Source organism: Erinaceus europaeus, chromosome 9, assembly GCF_950295315.1.
Source record: "Erinaceus europaeus chromosome 9, mEriEur2.1, whole genome shotgun sequence".
NCBI lineage: Eukaryota > Metazoa > Chordata > Mammalia > Eulipotyphla > Erinaceidae > Erinaceus > Erinaceus europaeus.
The window spans coordinates 48,254,207-48,274,038 of NC_080170.1; the positions used below are offsets into that span (position 1 = coordinate 48,254,207).

The 19,832-nt window shown below is 40.7% G+C and overlaps 1 protein-coding gene across 2 annotated transcripts in view; it reads left to right on the top strand.

Moving 5' to 3' along the window:
- Window positions 1-19,832, top strand: part of HMCN1 (hemicentin 1) — a 453,341-nt gene that overhangs the window by 265,137 nt on the left and 168,372 nt on the right. For both annotated transcript variants that reach the window (XM_060197833.1, XM_060197834.1), the window contains exons 36-41: window positions 3,035-3,158; window positions 5,857-5,958; window positions 7,330-7,506; window positions 8,165-8,316; window positions 14,148-14,271; window positions 19,606-19,781. In XM_060197833.1, the coding sequence (XP_060053816.1) occupies window positions 3,035-3,158; window positions 5,857-5,958; window positions 7,330-7,506; window positions 8,165-8,316; window positions 14,148-14,271; window positions 19,606-19,781 (855 nt within the window). The remainder of the gene's footprint in view (window positions 1-3,034; window positions 3,159-5,856; window positions 5,959-7,329; window positions 7,507-8,164; window positions 8,317-14,147; window positions 14,272-19,605; window positions 19,782-19,832) is intronic.

Sequence of the window (19,832 nt, forward strand, 5' to 3'; positions counted from 1 at the left end):
GTCACTTTACAGGCGGTGAAGCAGGTCTGCAGGTGTCTATGTTTCTCTCCCCCTCTCTGTCTTCCCCTCCTCTCTCCATTTCTCTCTGTCCTATCCAACAATGAACAACATCAACAATGGTAATAATACTAACCACAACTAGGCTACAACAACAAGGGCAACAAAAGGGGGAAAAAATGTCCTCCAGGAGCGGTGGATTCATGGTACAGGCACTGAGCCCAGCAATAACCCTGGAGGAAAAAAAAAATTAAAAAAAAAAAAGAAGTGGTGGATATCACATATTATTCCTATGACAAATCCAGTGGAATTGTTCTCATACATTTGTGCTAGTGAGAAATTTAGTGGGTAGGTAGCCTGTGCAGGTAAGCAACTCCATCTGAGAACCAACGTTTATTATATAATATAACGTTTATCATACAAAAAATGATTTCATGGGAGCAGGGCAATAGCGCAGCTGGTTAAGCGCACGTGGCGCAAAGCGCAAGGACCGGCATCGAGTCCTGGCTCCCCACCTGCAGGGGAGTCACTTCACAGGAGGTGAAGCAGGTCTGCAGGTGTCTGTCTTTCTCTCCCCCTTTGTCTTCCCCTCCTTTCTCCAAAAAAAAAAAAAGAAAGATTTCAAACTGTAATCAGTAATTTTAAGAACATAGAGAGAGGTTTAAGAACAGATAATAAGATTAATGTATGGAGTTAATGCCTTTGAGCAGAGAAGTGTAAGATTTGGTGAGTCAAATGCATGGTTTAATGGATGGGAACAGAGGAGAGCATTTCAGACATGTGCATGGGCAGAGAACTGAAAGTGAAGAGGATCTGGGGACTTGAACGCAAGCCAGTGGGTAGAGAAACAGAAAGAAAAGGAGAAACGACATTAGAGGAAACCAGAAAGAAGGTAGTAGTTACATAGGGCCCTTTTGAGAAAGGAGTGAAGGACTGAAACATAGAAAGGTAGAAATCAATTAGTGTTTATTTGCATTTATGTAAGAGAGAGGAGAAATAAGTTTAGAATCTCATGTAGGAAATGTAGGTGAGCATGTATAGATGTACTTGGAAATTATTTATTAGTTAACTTGTGATTGTGAAGAATGAGAGGGAAGTATCTTGGGTAAATTGTAGGACTTTAACCTACCAAAACATATGAATAACAGTGCCACACAAAAGAGAATCTAGAGGAGAGAAAGAAATGATGTGATTTGAGTTTTGGGCTTTGTAGGGGTAACAGTGAAGTGAACTAGTAAGAATATTGTGGAAATCATTATATAAATATATATATATATATTTCTGGAGTTCAAAGAGGCATCTGTGGTTGAAGATTATAATGCATGGTGATATCTGAGTTCAGCAGCAGGGATGAGATAATCCAAGGAAAGAAATGAGAATTTGTTCAAAGGGATATGAAAAATAGAAATAGAAAAAAAAAACTGAAATAGAAGAGGAGAGTGACCTGTTTCAATCCACCAAAATTGGGGCCAGGTGGTACACATGTTACAATGCACAAGGACCTGAGTTCAAGCCCCCAGTTTTTCATGAATGGTAGCGTAGGGCTCAGGTGTTTCTCTGTCTCTCTCCCTGTCTACCTCCCCCTCCTTTCAATGACTGGCTGTTTCTATCCAGCAAATAAAGATAATAATAATAATGTCAATCTGAAGAAATTATAGCATACCAAAGCCTTGTGCAGAAGTACTGTAGTGACTATAAATATAGATGTTTAATGTGTTTGGTGAATCCTGAATGGAGAATAAGTTAAGTGGGAGTTTACATGGAAGAGTATGAGCAGAAGATCATTTGGGGTCAGAATGTATCAGCCTGGAGGGCTGTGATGAGTTTAGATTTTTCATTCTGGGCAAAGTGGCAAGCCAGGAGAGATGTTGAAGGGGGATTGGTAAAGGGATCAGATTTCCATTTTAGACAAATTATTCTGGCAATTGCATGCAAAATAGAGGAAGAGTTTGTGAGACTGGAGACTCTGGAATATCCATTATGCAGTAATGGAACATAGGAAATCTGAAACATAAATTGCAGTAATTAATAGAATCAAAGTGCACTCCCAAGCCCAGAACACTGGGTGAGTAGTGCGGTATTTAAACACAAATGGAAATATCCAACTATAGGGAAATGTTACAGATTTATGGAAAACCATTTATAATCTCTATTCTGGATGTGTTAGGTTTCACATGCTAACCTGCCTAACACATCACTGGGACCGTGAATAGAACTCAGGAGAGAATTGTGTGCCAAGTATGTAAATATAGGATTCTGAACTGGAGTTTCCGCTTAAGTCTCATTGAACTGGATGACAACCATCTAAAAACTGCATTTTCTGATTATAGTGTAGGAGGAGGAAACAAATTCTGTAGTCTCCTGACCTTAGAAAATGAATTGAGGCAATACTATATTCTCAGTGTCCAAAGGACAGAGAAACTCAAGGAGTCAACCAATCTAAATGCAGGAGCTAATGACAGAGAGTATGCGTTTACTCTATAAAGTGCTGAATACAGTGCTGAGATGTTACTGGGAATCTTTAGATTTCCATTTCAGAGACTAGCCATCAAATCATCAATTCCAAAATGGTTGAACCAGTTGCAATGAGTGTAAAATGGAAAAAAAAAATTTATCTGCATTCCCATTAGATAGATTTTATAGCTTTTTGTTGTTATCCTGGTTCCTATGACTATTTAATCAAAAGGGATTGTTGTTTTATGCTTATTTATGAAGTGTTATAAAATGTGACTTTTTTTTTCAAATAGCTTAAGTTTTCATCACATACCTCATAGTTTTGTGCTAGCATCTTTAATTCGGTAGAATTTTATGACCATATCAATAGGCAGGACTTGAGTTATTCATTAATAAGTAAAGTTATCAATCCAAGAAGCCCATTTATTTTACATAGTGAAGTACTCTGTCAAGAAAGAGTTAAGATAGGGACATAAAATACAATCCTATATTGTAAATTTAAATAATTATGCTTATTTCAGTGAATGTTTTCAAGTCCATGTGTGAAGTACAAAATGCAGCCATGCTTTCTGCTCCCAATTAGATCCAGTCTTCTGGTCGAGTTCTACAAATTGCCAGAGCCCTGATGGAAGATGCTGGCAGATACACTTGTGTGGCCACAAATGCAGCTGGAGAAGCACAGCAGCACATTCAACTGTTCGTGCAGGGTAATGCTTTTTTCCACATCTCAGCAAAAGAATACTGCACTAGTCCTCCCTGCCCCATATTTTGACATCATGGGCTCATTTTATTGAATAGACATGTAAAAGAGAAAAAAAAAGTGTGAAGAGAAACCTCCTGCATTTTCTACATTCTTGTAATTATGCTTGCTCTTTTTAGATGTTCAGTTTTCGGGTAGTAGAGCACATAAACAAATGCACACTACTTTCAGCTACCTAGAGGAATACTGACAACTTTCTAGACATATGTAGAAGTGTCTGGGAGATTCTTGTAAGCAGAAGCTATCATTGGTTCAGGTCTTCTCTCTCATGTATTAATGAAGCATCTGAATGGCCACAGAATGCCTTATGAATGTTAAAGTGCAGAGGCTGCTTAGCCTTGAATCTAAAGCTCTTTGTCTTTTAAAATATTTACTTGTTTATTATAAGGAGACAGATACAGAGAGAGATGCAAAAAGAGACTACAGAGCATTGCTCATCTCTGGCTTATGGTGGTGGAGACTAAACCTGGGCCCCCAGTACCTTCTGCATGAAAGTCTTTTGCATAGCCATTATGCTCTGTCCTCAGCCCAAGTCTAAGTCTCTAAAGACTTAACAGGAAGAGCCAACAATTTTGGGTAACCTATAGTAATAATTTTGTTTCTTACCAGAGTACTGCTCAGTTCTTGTTTGTGGTGGTGCAGAGGCTAGAACCTGGGGCCTTGAAGCCTCAGGCAGGAGAGTCTGTTTGTATAACCATTATGCTATCTCCCCCATACTAAAATAATACTCTTTTAAAATATTTATTTAAGGGAGTCGGGCTGTAGTGCAGCGGGTTAAGCGCAGGTGGCACAAAGCACAAGGACCGGCATAAGGATCCCGGTTCGAACCCCGGCTCCCCACCTGCAGGGGAGTCGCTTCACAGGCGGTAAAGCAAGTCTGCAGGTGTCTATCTTTCCTCCTCTCTGTCTTCCCCTCCTCTCTCCATTTCTCTCTGTCCTATCCAACAACGACAACAACAATAATAGCTACAACAATAAAACAACAAGGACAACAAAAGGGAATAAATAAATAAATAAAATAAATATAAAAAAATTTTTTTTTAATTTATTTATTCTCTTTTGTTGCCCTTGTTGTAGTTATTGTTGTTGTCTTTGTCGGATAGGACAGAGAGAAATGGAGGGAGGAGGGGAATACAGAGAGGGGGAGAGAAAGACAGACACCTGCAGACCTGCTTCACCGCCTGTGAAGCGACTCCCCTGCAGGTGGGGAGCCGGGAGCTCAAACCGGGATCCTTGCGCTTCGCGCCACATGCACTTAACCTGCTGCACTATGCCTGACTCCCCAGAATAATACTCTTAACAACTGTTTTAATCCGAGATGCATAGCAGGCCATCACTATCTAATGAATGAATAAGCAATTTCAATCCTTGTCTAGTCTTCACTGTTGGCTATGGGAAATAATTTGATAGGATTATTTGCATGTCACCACTACCTTCCACACTGAAGTCTGACCAACTTTGGTATAAATTCTTTGCTAGCCAGGGTGTGTGTTATTTTTGCAGAGACTCTGAAAGTGTGGAGGTGTTAGATATAAAACATCTCCTACTGCCACTCTCAGTTGTTGTGAATGGAGAGGAAGTTAATTTTGTTACCTAGATTTACTTAAATTAAGGCATAATGAATAAGAGGGTCTTTGTCTCTATAACTGGGAAAAAAAAAAACAAGGCCCAATGTTTGGAGCTTCTAGACTTCAGTCAGAGTTCATAAAAATTGTACATGCTGCATATTAGAAATAGTTTCCTGAGCCCAATCCCAGCGTTCCTGGTACAGGTGGCCTGTGTGCCTTTACTACTTGGAGAAACATTGACCCAGACTCTAGAGATGTTAATCTAGAATAATGGAAACTAGAGTTCGTGAAGGAACTCAGTATTCCATCAGAGAAAGAACATTAACAGGGGGCCAAAAGCAGAATTCATACCTAGGGTGGAATCTGTAAACCTGTAGCTTGAATGTGGTGACAAAATGCCTGTGAACAGGAGATGTAGCTACGATGCACACTCATAGATAAAACCACCAAAGATAAGGGAGCCAGCTGGGTGTTATATGAACTACTATGAGAAGACAGAGAAAGAAAAGGCTAGTTATTGTAGTGATTTATTAAAATCATTAAATCAGATGCAAAGTATAAAGCAATCGCTTGACACAAATCACAAAGAGATACCGTAGAAGAAATGTCAAGTATGACTTGTCTGGGTAACAGTTCATCAGTATTAAGAGAGACTAGATGATGAAGTTAACTTCTGATCTTGTATTGTTTATGATTAACCTGGAGGAGTTGGTGAAGTGGAGGTGAGAGGTGTAGGGACATTATATGCCTGCAGTCACATTGGTATTCCTGGCAACTGACAAGTTTCCTTTGTCCTCTTCAGTACTCAGCTCTGGCTATTAGTGGTGCAAGGGCTCCAAACTGGGACCTCTTGTGTGCAAGTCCTTGTACTAATGCTCTGTTATCCTCTCAGTTTTTTGTGTTTCACTCCAAATGTATCAGTGTGTGTGTGTGTGTGTGTGTGTGTGTGTGTGTGTGTGTGTGTGTGCGCGCGCGCACGCCCGCGTGCAAAGGAAGGCAAGAAATGATCATCTTTACTGAGCAAACATTTTAGGTTTAAATCTCTTATCTGGGTGAATTAACAATGTCTCCCTACAGAACCACCCAGTCTGGAGGATGCTGGGAAGATGCTCAACGAGACAGTAGTGGTGAACAACCCCATCCAGCTGGAGTGTAAGGCTACTGGAAACCCCTTGCCTGGTATGTTTCCTTGTAGTGTCTGTTGCTTATTAGCATGCCTTTAAAGTTACAGTACTCAAGGACCTTGATTCAAGCCCCCCAGCTGCAGGAGGGAAACTTCATGGTCAATGAAGCAGTGCTGCAGGTGTCTCTGTCTCTCTCACTCTCTATCTCTTCTGTCTCTGTCCTTAAAAAAATAATAATAACCATAAAAAGAAAGATGCAGATGTTGAAAACTATATAGACTAAAAGCCAACTGAATGACGGCTACCATTACCAAGTTGTTTTACTCATATATGAAGTATAAATAGCTAAAACAAACAAATTGACTTCTAGACTCTGTTAGAACTTTTGATGGTTATTGAAGGGAATGGGTGGGGAAGTAGGAGAAGAGGCATCTTTGGGGAAATGGTGCTAGAACTTTGGGAGTAGGTGTGGTGAATCTTACAGGTGTGAAGTCTCTAAAATTTCATGATATGAGCTCATATTAAATCATTAAAATAAAAATAAAAGATTTCTGGGAATAGCTAAATAAATCTGTGGGTATAATTGAGTAATTACTAATAAAGAAAAGATTATAGACTACACTTCCAGGGTAAATCATTGAGAAAGATTTTAATAGATGGGTGGCCTTTTTCACCTGCTGGAAATAATTTATTCATTTATCAGTATAGAAACATATGAATACCTTAGTTGTACTGCCCTTATGTGGCTGCAAAACTCACTACAGTACTTTCCATACCTTTACTATGAAAAATGTATTGATATCTAGCCCAAGTTGATTATCTTTATGAACCAGCTCCCCCCCCATTTCCAGTATTACTTTATTGAGGAAATGTTGGTTTGTTGATTTGTTGTTGTTGTTGTTGGCACAACAGTTAATTTGCACATTTCCCCAAGATGGGTATCAGTACACTTCACCTTCAACCAAGCCATCATCTTATTATACTGTGGGGCCATAGGTTCCCAACCTTTCCTTAATAATCCTGCACCTTTTAGAGCACACACATTCATGAGGACCTGGGTTCAAGTCCTTGGTCCCCACCGGCATCAGGGAAGCCTCATAAGCATAAGCAGTAGAGCAGTGCTACAAGTATTTCTACTCTGTTTCTCTCACCCTCTCTTTCTTCCCTCACCCCCATCTCTCTCTCTCTATCTCTATCTCCCTTCCTCCCTCCTCCCCTCCCTCCCTCCCTCCCTCACCTTCTGTCAAAAACAGAAAGGGAAAAAAAGGACACCAGGAGTGGCGGGGTTTTGCAGACATCAAATCCCATCCAGCTATCCTTCTGGTGGCAAAAAAGGGGGGGAATATAAAGAATGCAATTTATCCCTCCCCCCCCCCCGCCAAATGAATGTATTTTAACAGACGTTTCTCTTTTTTGTCCCTTACAGCTATTACATGGTATAAAGATAACCGTCCTCTCTTAGATTCCACCAGTGTGACTTTCTTGAACAGAGGACAGATTGTTGATCTTGAAAAGGCACAGATAACTGATGCTGGTATTTATAAATGTGTGGCTATCAATGCAGCTGGAGCTACAGAGTTATTTTACAGTCTTCAGGTCCATGGTTAGTGCTTCTTCTGGATTAATCCTGGAGTAAAGACATGTTCAGAACAATTCAGTACTTCCATGAAATTCAAGTGTAAATGTTAACAGAGTGTATTATTGCCATCTCTGCCTCAGAGTAATGTTCTAAAATCACTGTGTTTAAATTCCTGCTTCCCATTGAGGGGTTCCATTTTAACATGCTGTTGAACTTAAGTTAACATTGAATGAGTTGTTGAAATAGTCATTGCTGATCTCATCAGCTAATACCAATAACCCTCTTTGTAAATACTCTGTACCAGAATTCTCTTTCTCTCTCTCTCTCCCTCTCCCTCTCTCTCTCTCTCTCTGTCTCTCTCTCTCTCTCTCTCTCTCTCTCTCTCACACACACACACACACACACACACACACACACACACACACGTGTGCTCATTTGCACGCAACATTACACCTGGAAATTAAGAAATAAAATCTACGCTAGCATTTTGCTGAATTTCTTCAGCAAAGAAGCAAAGCCCCCTTTCGGTCATCTGCAGAATGGAGATTATGATGATTGCAGTGAACAAAATCTCAATTTCAAAGAATTTACAAAGGAAATAAAAAAAAGCCTACACATGAAAACATAATTTCTTCTGTGATGCTAACAGATGTCACTGACTTTGTCCTTCATTCCCTTTCAGTGCCCCCAGCTATTTCTGGCAGCAGTAACCTGATGGCTGTGGTGGTTAATCACCTGGTGAGGTTGGAATGTGAAGCCAGAGGCATCCCAGCCCCAAGTCTGACCTGGTTGAAAGATGGGAGTCCTGTCTCTACTTTTGCTAATGGGATACAGGTAGTTTGCCATTTCTTATTTGAAAGATACTGCTGTTTTAGTACAGGAAGTGTAAACTGGTAGAGCTGTTAAAGTGATCTGGAGAAAAAGGATTAGTAAATGTTAACCAAAATGTATACCTGTACTTTTGTAAATACCATGAACACAAAATTGGAGTTCTAAACAACTCATTAAAAGCTCAGTATATCTAAGAGTTCCCTTATCACCTAAGTAGGTGCTATATTGGGGTTATTTGTTTTAGGTACTTTCTACTAAACTCTCTACCTCTCCACATCTCTCTCTCACCACAATTAAGAAGTGACTTAACTCAAAGAAATGCTCAACAGCAGACACAGGAATTTCCTGATATAATTTATAATTAAATGTTTGGAAATAATAGTGAATTCCAGATACAGATAGCTTGTATTTACTTCCGTGAGAAAATTTTCAAAACAACAAAGAAAACTATTAAGGCAACATTATGAAAAGTGACATTTTCATCTAAGGAAAAAAATGAAATGCCTTACCTCATCTGAAATTAGAAATATAACATCCTATTTAACTCTCTCTAAGAAATGTTTTTACTGGGGTGGGGGGTGGAGAAGCCGAGCACCACTCAGCTCTGGCATATCGTTGAGCCTGGGACCACCGAGGCCTCAGGCATACAAATCCTGTGCTCTAGCATGTTGAACTCTCTCCCTGGCCCCATATATTGCATGTAAAGTATTCTTAATTTTGCCTGGTAAAGAATATAGTTTCTTCACCATTCTACTTTTTAAATTTTTCTTGAAAATCAAATTTTGCAGAATTGGTATCAGAAAATCCAGGGTATTTGAATTAGAGGTACAATTAATTCGATCAATGGAATAAAAGGACAGTGGATGGGAGTAGTTAATTTGGTTCCTGTTGTGCTGCTGAGTATTTTTCATTGTTTTTTTTTGGGGGGGTTCATTTTTGTTGAGGGGATATAAATGGTGTTAGTGTAGTTTCTGTTTGTTTGCCTCAAGGGTTATCATTGGGGCTCAGTACCAGCATTACAAATCCACTGCTCCTGGTGGCCATTGTTTTTCCAATTTATTGTATAGGACAGAGAGAAATTGAGAGAGGACAGCAAAATAGAAAAAGATAGACACATGCAGACCTGCTTTATCACTTGTGAAGCATCCCCCCTGGCAGGTGGGAAGCCAGGAGCTCAAACCCAAATTCTTGTGTGGGTCCTTGTGCTTTGTGCTTTGTACTTTGTGTGCTTAACAAGGTGGGGGTGGGGGGGTTGCCACCGCCTGGCCCCCTAGCACAGTTGTTAATTCATAGGTACAGTTTCTTCTCTCTCCTGCGTTATGTGTCTGCAGGACACTCTCATCCCCAGCTTTGGATCTTTTTCATGATCATCTATCAGGATGCCAAGATATTCCTTACTTTGTCTCAAGCTCTCACTCTCCAGAGTCTTTCACTTCGGTGCAATACACTGAACTCAGTCAAAGTTTTGCCTTGTATTTCCCTTTCTGTCCCTATTTTAAAATTTACTTTATTGATGATTTAATAATGATTGACTAGATTGTGGGACAAGAGGGCTACAATTCCATACAATTCCCACCACTAGAGTTTTTTTTAATTTTCTTTTTATTTACTTAAAAAAGGAGACATTGACAAAACCATAGATAAGAGGGGTACAACTCCACACAATTCCCACCACCAGATCTCTGTATCCCATCCCATCCCCTGATAGCTTTCCTCTTCTTTATTCCTCTGGGAGTATGGACCCAAGGTCATTATGGATGCAGAAGGTGGAAGGGTTGACTTCTGTAATTGCTTCCCTGCTGAACATGGGTGTTGACTGGTAGATCCATACTCTCAGCCTGCCTCTCTCTTTCTCTACCACCAGAGTTTTGTATCCCATCCCCTCTATTGAAAGCATTCCTATTCTTTATACCACTGGGGGTATGGAGCCAAGGATCTCTATAGGGCATAGAAGGTGGGAGGTCTGACTTATGTATTTGCTTCTCTACTGGACATGGGCGTTGACCAGTTGATCCATAACCTCAGTTTGTTTCTATCTTTCCCTAGTGGGGTAGGGGCTCCAGTACATATTAGTGAGGCCGTCTGCCCTGGGAAGTCAATTGGGGGTTTTTAAGCTTCCACCTGTAAGTGAGATCATCTGGTATTTGCATCTTTTTTGGCTTATCTCATTTAAAATAATATGTTCCAAATCCATTCAAGATAAGGCAATAACTTGATCATTTTAACAGCTGAGTAATACTCTTTTTTTAAAAAAATTTTTATTAAACTTTTTTATTTTTTGCCTCCAGGGTTATCACTGGGGCTCAGTGCCTGAACTATGAGTCCACTGCTCCTGGAGGCTATTTTTCCCATTTTTGTTGCCCTTGTTGTGGTTGTTGTTGTTGTTGTTGCTGCTGGATAGGGCAGAGAGAAATCGAGAGAGGAGGGGAAAGCAGAGAAGAGGAGAGAAATATAGACACCTGCAGATCTGCTTCACCGCTTGTGAAATGACCCCCCTGCAGGTGGGGATCTGGGGGCTCAAACTGGGATCCTTACGCCAGTCCTATGTGCACTTAACCCACTGTGCTATCACCCAGCCCCCAACTGAGTAATATTCTGTTATATATATGCCACAACTTTCTTAGCCACTGATCTGTTGTTTTCAAGTTTTGGCTATTACAAACTATTCTGCTTCTTCTTCTAGCGTTTGCCCTTCTTCCGTAGCCAGTCAACAGCGTCAGGTTGAGCCTAATGTAAAGTTTCGAGACCTCCTTTGAATCTGGAGAGGTGGCAGTCGTTGACTATGTGGGTCATAGTCTGTCTGTAGCCGCAGGGGCAGTTCGGGTCGTCTCTGGCTCCCCAGCGATGGAACATAGCGGCGCACCGGCCATGGCCTGTTCTATAGCGATTGAGGAGGGCCCAGTCATAACGTGCTAGGTCAAAGCCGGGTTGACGCTTGCAGGGAGCTGTGATGAGGTGTTTTTCTTTACCTCAGCTGACTGCCAACTCTATTTCCAAGAGTCTGGAACAGAGAAGTTCAGTGTAGGCGTAGGGGACCAGATTGGGTGACGAGACGTCAAGCGTTGGACAGGGTGGGCAAAGATATTCGCGTATATTGGCAGGTCCGGTCGAGCGTAGACGTGGGAAATGAACTTAGATGATGCCGCATCCCGACGAATATCTGGCGGGGCGATGTTGCTAAGAACTGGCAGCCATGGAACCGGGGTGGAACGGATGGTTCCAGAAATGATCCTCATGGAGGAATATAATTTGGAATCGACCAACTGGACATGGGGGCTACAGAACCATACTGAGGCACAGTATTCTGCAGTGGGATAGCATAATGCCAGAGATGATGATCGCAGTGTGGAAGCGCTCGCGCCCCATGAGGAGCTGGCCAGTCTTGCAATGATGTGATTCCTCGCGCCCACCTTTGCTGCAGTTTTTATGAGATGTTCGTGAAATGACAGAGTGCGATCGAGAGTAACGCCAAGATAGACTGGCTGGGCTTCATGCCGGATTCTCGTATCGCCAAGCTGCACATTAAGCTCACGCGAGGCCGAGGCATGGTGTAGATGGAAAACAGATGATACCGTTTTTGCAGTGCTAGGGATTAGTCGCCATTTTTTACAGTAATCAGATATCAGAGACATGTCTTTCGTGAGTGTTTCCTCAAGGATGTCGAACTTGGATGCCTGAGTTGCACAGCAGATGTCATCGGCGTAGATGAACTTCCTTGAAGAAGTTTCTGGGAGGTCATTGATGTAAATATTAAATAGCGTAGGAGCCAGAACAGAGCCCTGGGGGAGGCCACATGAGACAAGTCTCCATCTGCTAGACTTGTCACCCAGATGCACCTGGAATCTTCTGTTTTGGAGAAGAAACGATATAGTGTTGGCCACCCATGGAGGCAGGCATCTTGAGATCTTGACTAGGAGACCACGGTGCCAGACCGTGTCATAGGCTGCTGTGAGATCAACAAAGACAGCACCCGTCTTTAAATTCTTCTGGAATCCATTTTCAATGTAAGTTGAGAGGGCCAGGGCTTGTTCGCAGGTAGATCTTCCTGGGCGGAAACCAGCCTGGGCGGGTGATAGGAATTTCTCTGTAAGAGGAGAAATTCGTGACAGAAGCAGCCTCTCAAGGAGTTTGTAACACACGGAGAGGAGAGAAATTGGTCTATAGCTGGCGGCCAGTGTTGGGTCTTTCTATTCTGCTATAAGCCTAGGTATCCATAGATCTGAATAGGTGTTTCTTTAAATTTTTTTTAAAAAATTTATTAATATTTATTTATGCCCTTTTGTTGTCCTTGTTGTTTTATTGTTGTAGTTATTATTGTGGTTGTTACTGATGTCGTTGTTGTTGGACATGACAGAGAGAAATGGAGAGAGGAGGGAAAGACAGAGAGAGGAAGAGAAAGATAGATACCTGCAGACCTGCTTCACTGCCTGTGAAGTGACTCCCCTGCAGCTGGGTAGCCAGAGGCTGGAACCAGCATCTTTAACACTGATCCTTGCGCTTTGTGCCACGTGCGCTTAACCCGCTGTGCTACTGCCCGACTCCCCTGGATAGGTATTTTGGTTTCCTTTGGGTATATCCCCAGAAGAAGATTTGCAGGGTTATAGGGTGGGTCCATTTATAGGGTCCTGAGACATCTCCAGACTGTTTTCTACAGAAGTTGGATCAATCTGCATTCCCACTTCTGCTGCTGATTTTAATATATTACTTGTTCTCCTATGAAAATTAGAAAGAGGGCTAGAACATTTTACTCCCATTTCTTCTATATCCTCTATGGTGACTTTCTCATTTACTATAGTAAAAGTAGAAAAATCCGAATTTTGCTTGGTCTACAGAGACTTCTTTTCAGTGGTTATTGCCAAGTTTTATTCTTGCTTCTCACTGTCTTCTACATAGAAGATGAAATGTGCATTCTATAGTGCCTACCCACTTAAAAATATATCTCACTCATAGACAGATGTTGAGAAATAAGAACAGAAGGGGAAACACAAAGCAGAACTTAGGGGGCCAGGCAGTGGGGCACCTTGTACTAAGTGTAAGTACTCAGATAAGGAGCAAAATTAAGAGAGAGGCTTCAGCGAGGGAGAAATGTTAAGGGAAGATGACCAGAGGGTTCTAAACTCTAATTCCATCAAGACCCAGGGAGAGAAGAGGATAAAAGGAAGGACATTAGGAAGTAGCAGTAGATGTAGGAGTGACTCAGAAAGGAAGAGAAGGGCAGGACTATAGGGGAAAAGGGGGCAAATGTATATGAATATAGCTAGCTATAGAAATAGTAGTTAACTCATTCATGATCTTGGGAGAACTACTGCAGTTTCCTGTGGAGGGAATGGGGACACAGAACTCTGGTGGTGGGAACAGTGTGGAATTATACCCCTGTTATCTCATAGTTTTATAGTCAGTATTAAAAGAAATGGGGGGGAAGCAAGTAGAAGGAAGAGAGAGAGACTTCAAAGAGCTGATAAAAGTACTATGTGGTGCAAGCATGAAAGAAAGGCTGTGAAGAGAAAAATAAAGATTTTTCTGAAGAGAGAAAAAAATATCCATGTCCTCAAGAATCTTAATAAGCAAGGTTAGAGAGTTTAGACATTACTCTCAGTTCTCTGGAAGTTGTCAAGTGAAGATATTTGATTAAAACTGACACCGATGCTTGTAAACATATCCGCATTAACTAGCGTATTTCCTAATAAATGCCTAATTGCTCAAAAACGTATCTTAATGGAATTCTTTTAGAGGCAAAGGGCCACTGGTCAAATTCATATAAGGGAAAAAGTCTGTTTATATACCTACCATTCTCAGGAACTATGTTGGCTCTCTTTGCTTTCTTATCATGCTAGGTTCTCTCTGGAGGCCGCATCCTAGCTCTGACCAGCGCGCAGATCAGTGATACAGGCAGATACACCTGTGTAGCCGTGAACGCTGCTGGGGAGAAGCAGCGGGACATCGACCTCAGAGTCTATGGTGAGACATTCCAGGAACTGTTTCTTTTCTGACAGTTTACTAAAGAAGGGAAGCTGTTGCCAAGAATTATGAACAACATAAATGAGACTAGATGTTTGATCAAATCAAACCTCTCCCTTTTGGGCTTATGTTTTCCTTGAAATTATTTCTATTTTTTTCAAGTTCTGAAAAATTAACATGCACTGCTTGCTTGTGGGGGCCTGGTCTTATGGAGAACTCTGAAGAACCTGACTGTAGAGTGCTGCTTTGCAGTTGGGAAAATAAGATTTCAGGAGAGCACACATCTGTCCAAGTAACTCTTTTGATGTGTTCTCTCAGCCCTTTTTTCGTTACTTTTTAGTCGTTTTTGACCCCCCAGTCATAATCAGTGCTTTGAATTAGAGGCCTCTTAAGAAGCAAAAGCTAGACATGGATTTTAGGAGGAAATGAACTTTTCCTACCACTGATACAGCTATCAGGTACAAGAGGGATGCCTGCTTTCAGCCAGAGGAAGTTAGTTGGGCCCTCACTGGTCTCCATTCATAGACCCCTTGTTATTCCCTATGTTAGCATTCCTTTGCATTTAGAAACCTTTTTTGTTTTTCCAATTATATTCTTTGGGTAACAGAATACTGAAATTGTTTTTTCTGTGACCTTTTAGAGATTATCCGGTCAATGCAAGCCTTCTATAAGTTATCTTACTCAAATAATTCACTCCTATTCAAAATATGTTCCCTCATCTTAACCCTGAAATTGTGTGGGTTGACTTTGTAAGTTTGCCAAAAGTGTAGTTAGCACAGCTAACTTAAGTTAGAACTCATCATTTTTAATAAAAAAAAAAAAGTCCTCATGTTATAACATATAACATAGTTAACCTGTTAGCTAAAGTCCATACATGTATAAAGCTAATAATAATGATGATGATAATGATGACCCACTTGGCGTCACTAGACCACCCAGGACTCTCTGTGTCCTCCACAACCTTCCTTTCTTTTTTTTAATATTTATTTTATTTATTTATTCCCTTTTGTTGCCCTTGTTGTTTTATTGTTGTAGTTATTATTATTGTTGTCATTGTTGGATAGGACAGAGAGAAATGGAGAGAGGAGGGGAAGACAGAGAGGGGGAGAGAAAGATAGACACCTGCAGACCTGCTTCACCGCCTGTGAAGCGACTCCCCTGCAGGTGGGGAGCCGGGGTTCGAACCGGGATCCTTACGCCAGTCCTTGTGCTTTGCGCCACCTGCGCTTAACCCTCTGCGCTACAGCCCGACTCCCTACAACCTTCCTTTCTATTGCTTGTGCAGTTGACATGAATCCGTATCTAAATTCCAACTTTGCTGGCTTCCATTTCTAAGAAAACAGGTGGGTTTTAAGTACATAAATCCATGGAGACTCACTCCTTTTCTTAATTGGGTGACTTTTCTTTATGCAGACCCAAGGAATATACCCAGAGTCTTATACATGTGCAATACCACTATGATGCCTATTTTTTTGGGTGGGTGGGGGAGAGAAAAAAGAGAAGGGGAAGAGGAAGAAACACCACACTATCATTCCACCACCCATAGAATTCTCTTGGTGCTTTCTATTCACATGTGGTGCTAGAGATTGACCCCAGGTCCTCATGCATCTTAAGTCCTGCATTCTACCTGCTAAACTAGCTACCAATCGCAACTGAGTCACATTTATACCCTATTAAGAACTGGCTCGGGGGGCCGAGTGGTGGTGCACCTGATTGAGCACACGTTACAGTGCTCAAGGACCCAGGTTCAAGCCCCCAGCCCCCATTGCAGGGGGAAAGCTTCACAAGCAGTGAAGCATGTCTGCAGGTGTCTCTCTCTCTCTATCTCCCCTACCCTCTCGATTTCTGGCTATCTTTATCCAATAAATAAAGATAATAAAAAAATTAAAAATTAAAAATTAAAAATAAAAAAAGAAAGTTAAAAAAAGAACTGGCTCACTGCCAATCTAAAATATCCTTGAAGAATGATTTATTGGGGGCCGGTGGTAGCACAGCAGGTTAAAAGCACAAAGCACAAGGACTGGCATAAGGATCCCTGTTCCAGCCCCCAACTCCCCCACCTTCAGGGGGGTCACTTCATAAGTGGTGAAGCAAGTGTCTGCAGGTGTCTGTCTTTCTCTCCCCCTTTCTGTCTCCCCCTCCTTTCTTGATTTCTTTCTGTCCTATCCAATAACAACAGCAATCGCAACAATAACAGTAACAACAACAAGGGCAACAAAATGGTAAAAGTGGCCTCCAGGAGCAGTGGGTTTGTAATGCAGGCACCAAGCCCCAATGATAACCCTGGAGGCAAAATAAAATAAAATAAAATAAAAATGATTTATCAATCAATCTGAGCATGTGATGTAATATATTCTTAGGTCTTTAGCAAGCAAGCTAAAGGGTGATAAGTCACTGGGGTTTTAGCCAACAATGACAATCTGAAGATTGACTCCTTCCATTATCAAATTGGTTAGTTTCAGAGGTACATCAGGAAAATTACAGAGACTGATGTTTTCCGGGAGTTTCAAAAATGGCTGTCACTGTTCTTTTACCTTTTGCCAAGCTGCTTCCATGTTATCCTTTTACTGAAACCTAAGATCTTTCCCTCTGTTGCAAAAGTCACATGGGTAGCTAGTATGCACATAATTTTGAGAGTGCATATATGTATTTAGCATCTGAAATATTTACACAGAGCAAGACACTAAAGAAGTATAAAATTAAAACAGGTTTTTACTCAGAAGTTAGTTCCCACCCTTTGCTCCCCTATTAGCGTTATTTCCAGGTATAAATTTCTAGAAGTCACATTGGCAGTCTTGTTTTTGAATTGGAGATGAATGGCTTATTTGTCCCCTGACATGTGTTCCCTTTGGATTTAATTGTAGAGTATTTGGCAGTGGCAGCAAAAATAGACAGCAGTAAAAATTGATTTCCTTGGAATTATAGGTGTTGTTCATAACAAATTTTCCTCCCTGGTATATATTGTAGAGTATATTTTACCATACTCTTAGGCAATAAAACATGATAATTTAGTTATGGGTTTGGGTTCCTGCAGTATCTTCTCTTTAATCTAAACTCAGAGAAGTATCTTAGTGCTTAAACATGCTCCAAAGCCTCGGCAAACCCTATGATAAGTCAGGTTGGAGTAATTAAATTTCAGAAGAATAATGTGTAGGATAAGAAACAGGCACAATACATGCTTCCCTAACTAGCGTAACCACAAAGTAAAATCCGGATCACATCTAAGGAAGCTGAGGATCTAAAGGATAGAAGAAACTTATTCTCCTTATAGACTAAACAAAAAATTGGAAGTGAAAAACAGGGTAGAAAAAAAAAAGATGTGTTTTAGTAACATATATTCTTGGCAGTAATTAGATTTACTTTATGTTCCTTAAGAAACAAATACTCTATTGTTTTTGCATCTTTACTCTCAATTTAAAAAATCTGGTTTCCTTTTTCAACTTGATTTAGCTCATTTAGCTATAAAAAACAGCAATTAAAGTGAAATATTTGGAAATAAATTAGTTTTCTGACTCCTTGAGATGTTTCCAAGCTTTCTTCTGCAAACAGTCATAAAAATTCATGCTCCTTAGCAAATTTTACAAATAATTAAAGATAGGCACACTCTGATATTGTTATGGTACTTTGTTTATTGAATGAGACCAGTCTACCTAAAATTATTTCCAAGTAGTGAAATTGGTTATTATTTTTTTTCTGGCTACTCTATTAAGGATAAATTTCCTACAGTTCTGAATCATTACAGTATTCTGTGAGAAATGGCAGAGGAAATTCCCCTCTGTACTTTTTTGAAGTGGCTCTCTTTTAACAGGCCTGATTTCATCATTAGTTTATATTTAGGGAATTATTATAAATACATTTCTGGAAGCACCCTTGAGAGGTCATGGATCCTGCCCTCTCCTTCTTGGCAGGACTGTTCCTAAACTATCTAAGATAAATGAATGTTTACTCTATTTCTTAATACACCCAAGCTATAGAGATTCCTTCAACTTCTCCAAGAAGCCATTTCAGCATCTGAAAAACCTTGGAACCAGAGAATTGTAATTTTAATATCATTAAAATTTTAACTTATTTCCTCTCTTTATGTAATTGTGTGTTGTACAGCTGGTCACTGAGTTAGTTTGTTCTTTCTTGTGTTGTTTACCCACATGGTCTTTCTTCCATAGAAAGTTGACACAGTACTGCAGAAAACCAAAGAGAGTCCTAAACTGCAAGACAGAATACTCCTAGCCTTATCACCAATTACTCATTTTATTTCAAATAAGCTATTATCTGACACTAACTTGATGGTTAACACACTGTGAGGTGGGTCTGGAGGCTCTTTTTATAAAACTCACTTTAAATTTTTGCCTCTGTGTCTGAAATTTTCTTTTGCAAAAAAAGTATAATTATGGGGTTTGGGTGGTGGCAAAGTGGGTTAAGCGCATGTGGCGCAAAGCGCAAGGACTGGTGTTAAGGATCCCGGTTTGAGCCCCCGGCTCCCCACCTGCTGGAGAGTCGCTTCACAGGCGGTGAAGCAGGTCTGCAGGTGTCTTGTCTTTTATCTCCCCCCTCTGTCTTCCCCTCCTCTCTCCATTTCTCTCTGTCCTATCCAACAACGAACAACATCAGTGATGGCAATAATAATAACCGCAACGAGGCTACAACAACAAGGGCAATAAAAGGGGGGAAAATGGACTCCAGGAGCTGTGGGTTCATGGTGCAGGCACCGAGCCCAGCAATAACCCTGGAGGAAAAAAAAGTATAATGGGTTTGATTTTAATTTGTTGTTATTTTCAGGCTAGTCCATGGGTCATTTGAAAACCTGAAGCAGAAGCATCTAGTTCCAGGAGTTTCCTAATTGACCACTTGGTGAAAATTTCCAGTTCTAAAATCTTTTAAATGAAAATGACTTTTGTTTCACAGAAATACATTAACTGGTGACTTGTTAGTACTTGACTCTTTAAAAAAAAAGTTTCTTTTCTTTCTTTCTTTATTGGATAGACAGCCAGAAATTGAGAGGGAAGGGGAGATAGAGAGGGATAGAGTCAGAGAGACACCTGTTTCACCACTTGTGAAGCTTGTCCCCTGCAGGTGGGGACCAGGGGTTTGAACCCAGGTCCTTGCACACTGTAATGTGTGCGCTTAACTAGGTGCATCACCGCCTGGCCCCAGTACTTAATTCTGAACCATATGATACAAAGAGGATATTATAAAATAATTTTGATACTGCATTTTAAGAAGAGCTAACAACAACAACAAAAAAAAACTAACAAAATCATTCAGCATATATCCTGATATTTTATAAAGAGTGTGTTGTACTACTTTTTCCTGAGACAAAACCCATCTTTCACTCAGTTCCACCAAATATTGTGGGAGAAGAACAGAATGTCTCTGTCCTCATTGGCCAAGCTGTGGAGCTACTATGTCAGAGTGATGCTATACCCCCACCTACTCTGGCTTGGCTAAAAGATGGCCGCCCCTTGCTGAAGAAACCAGGTCTCAGGATCTCTGAAAATGCAAGTGTGCTAAAGGTATGACATTTATTTCTTCTTAAACTGTCCTTCAGCTCAAGTTTTCAACAT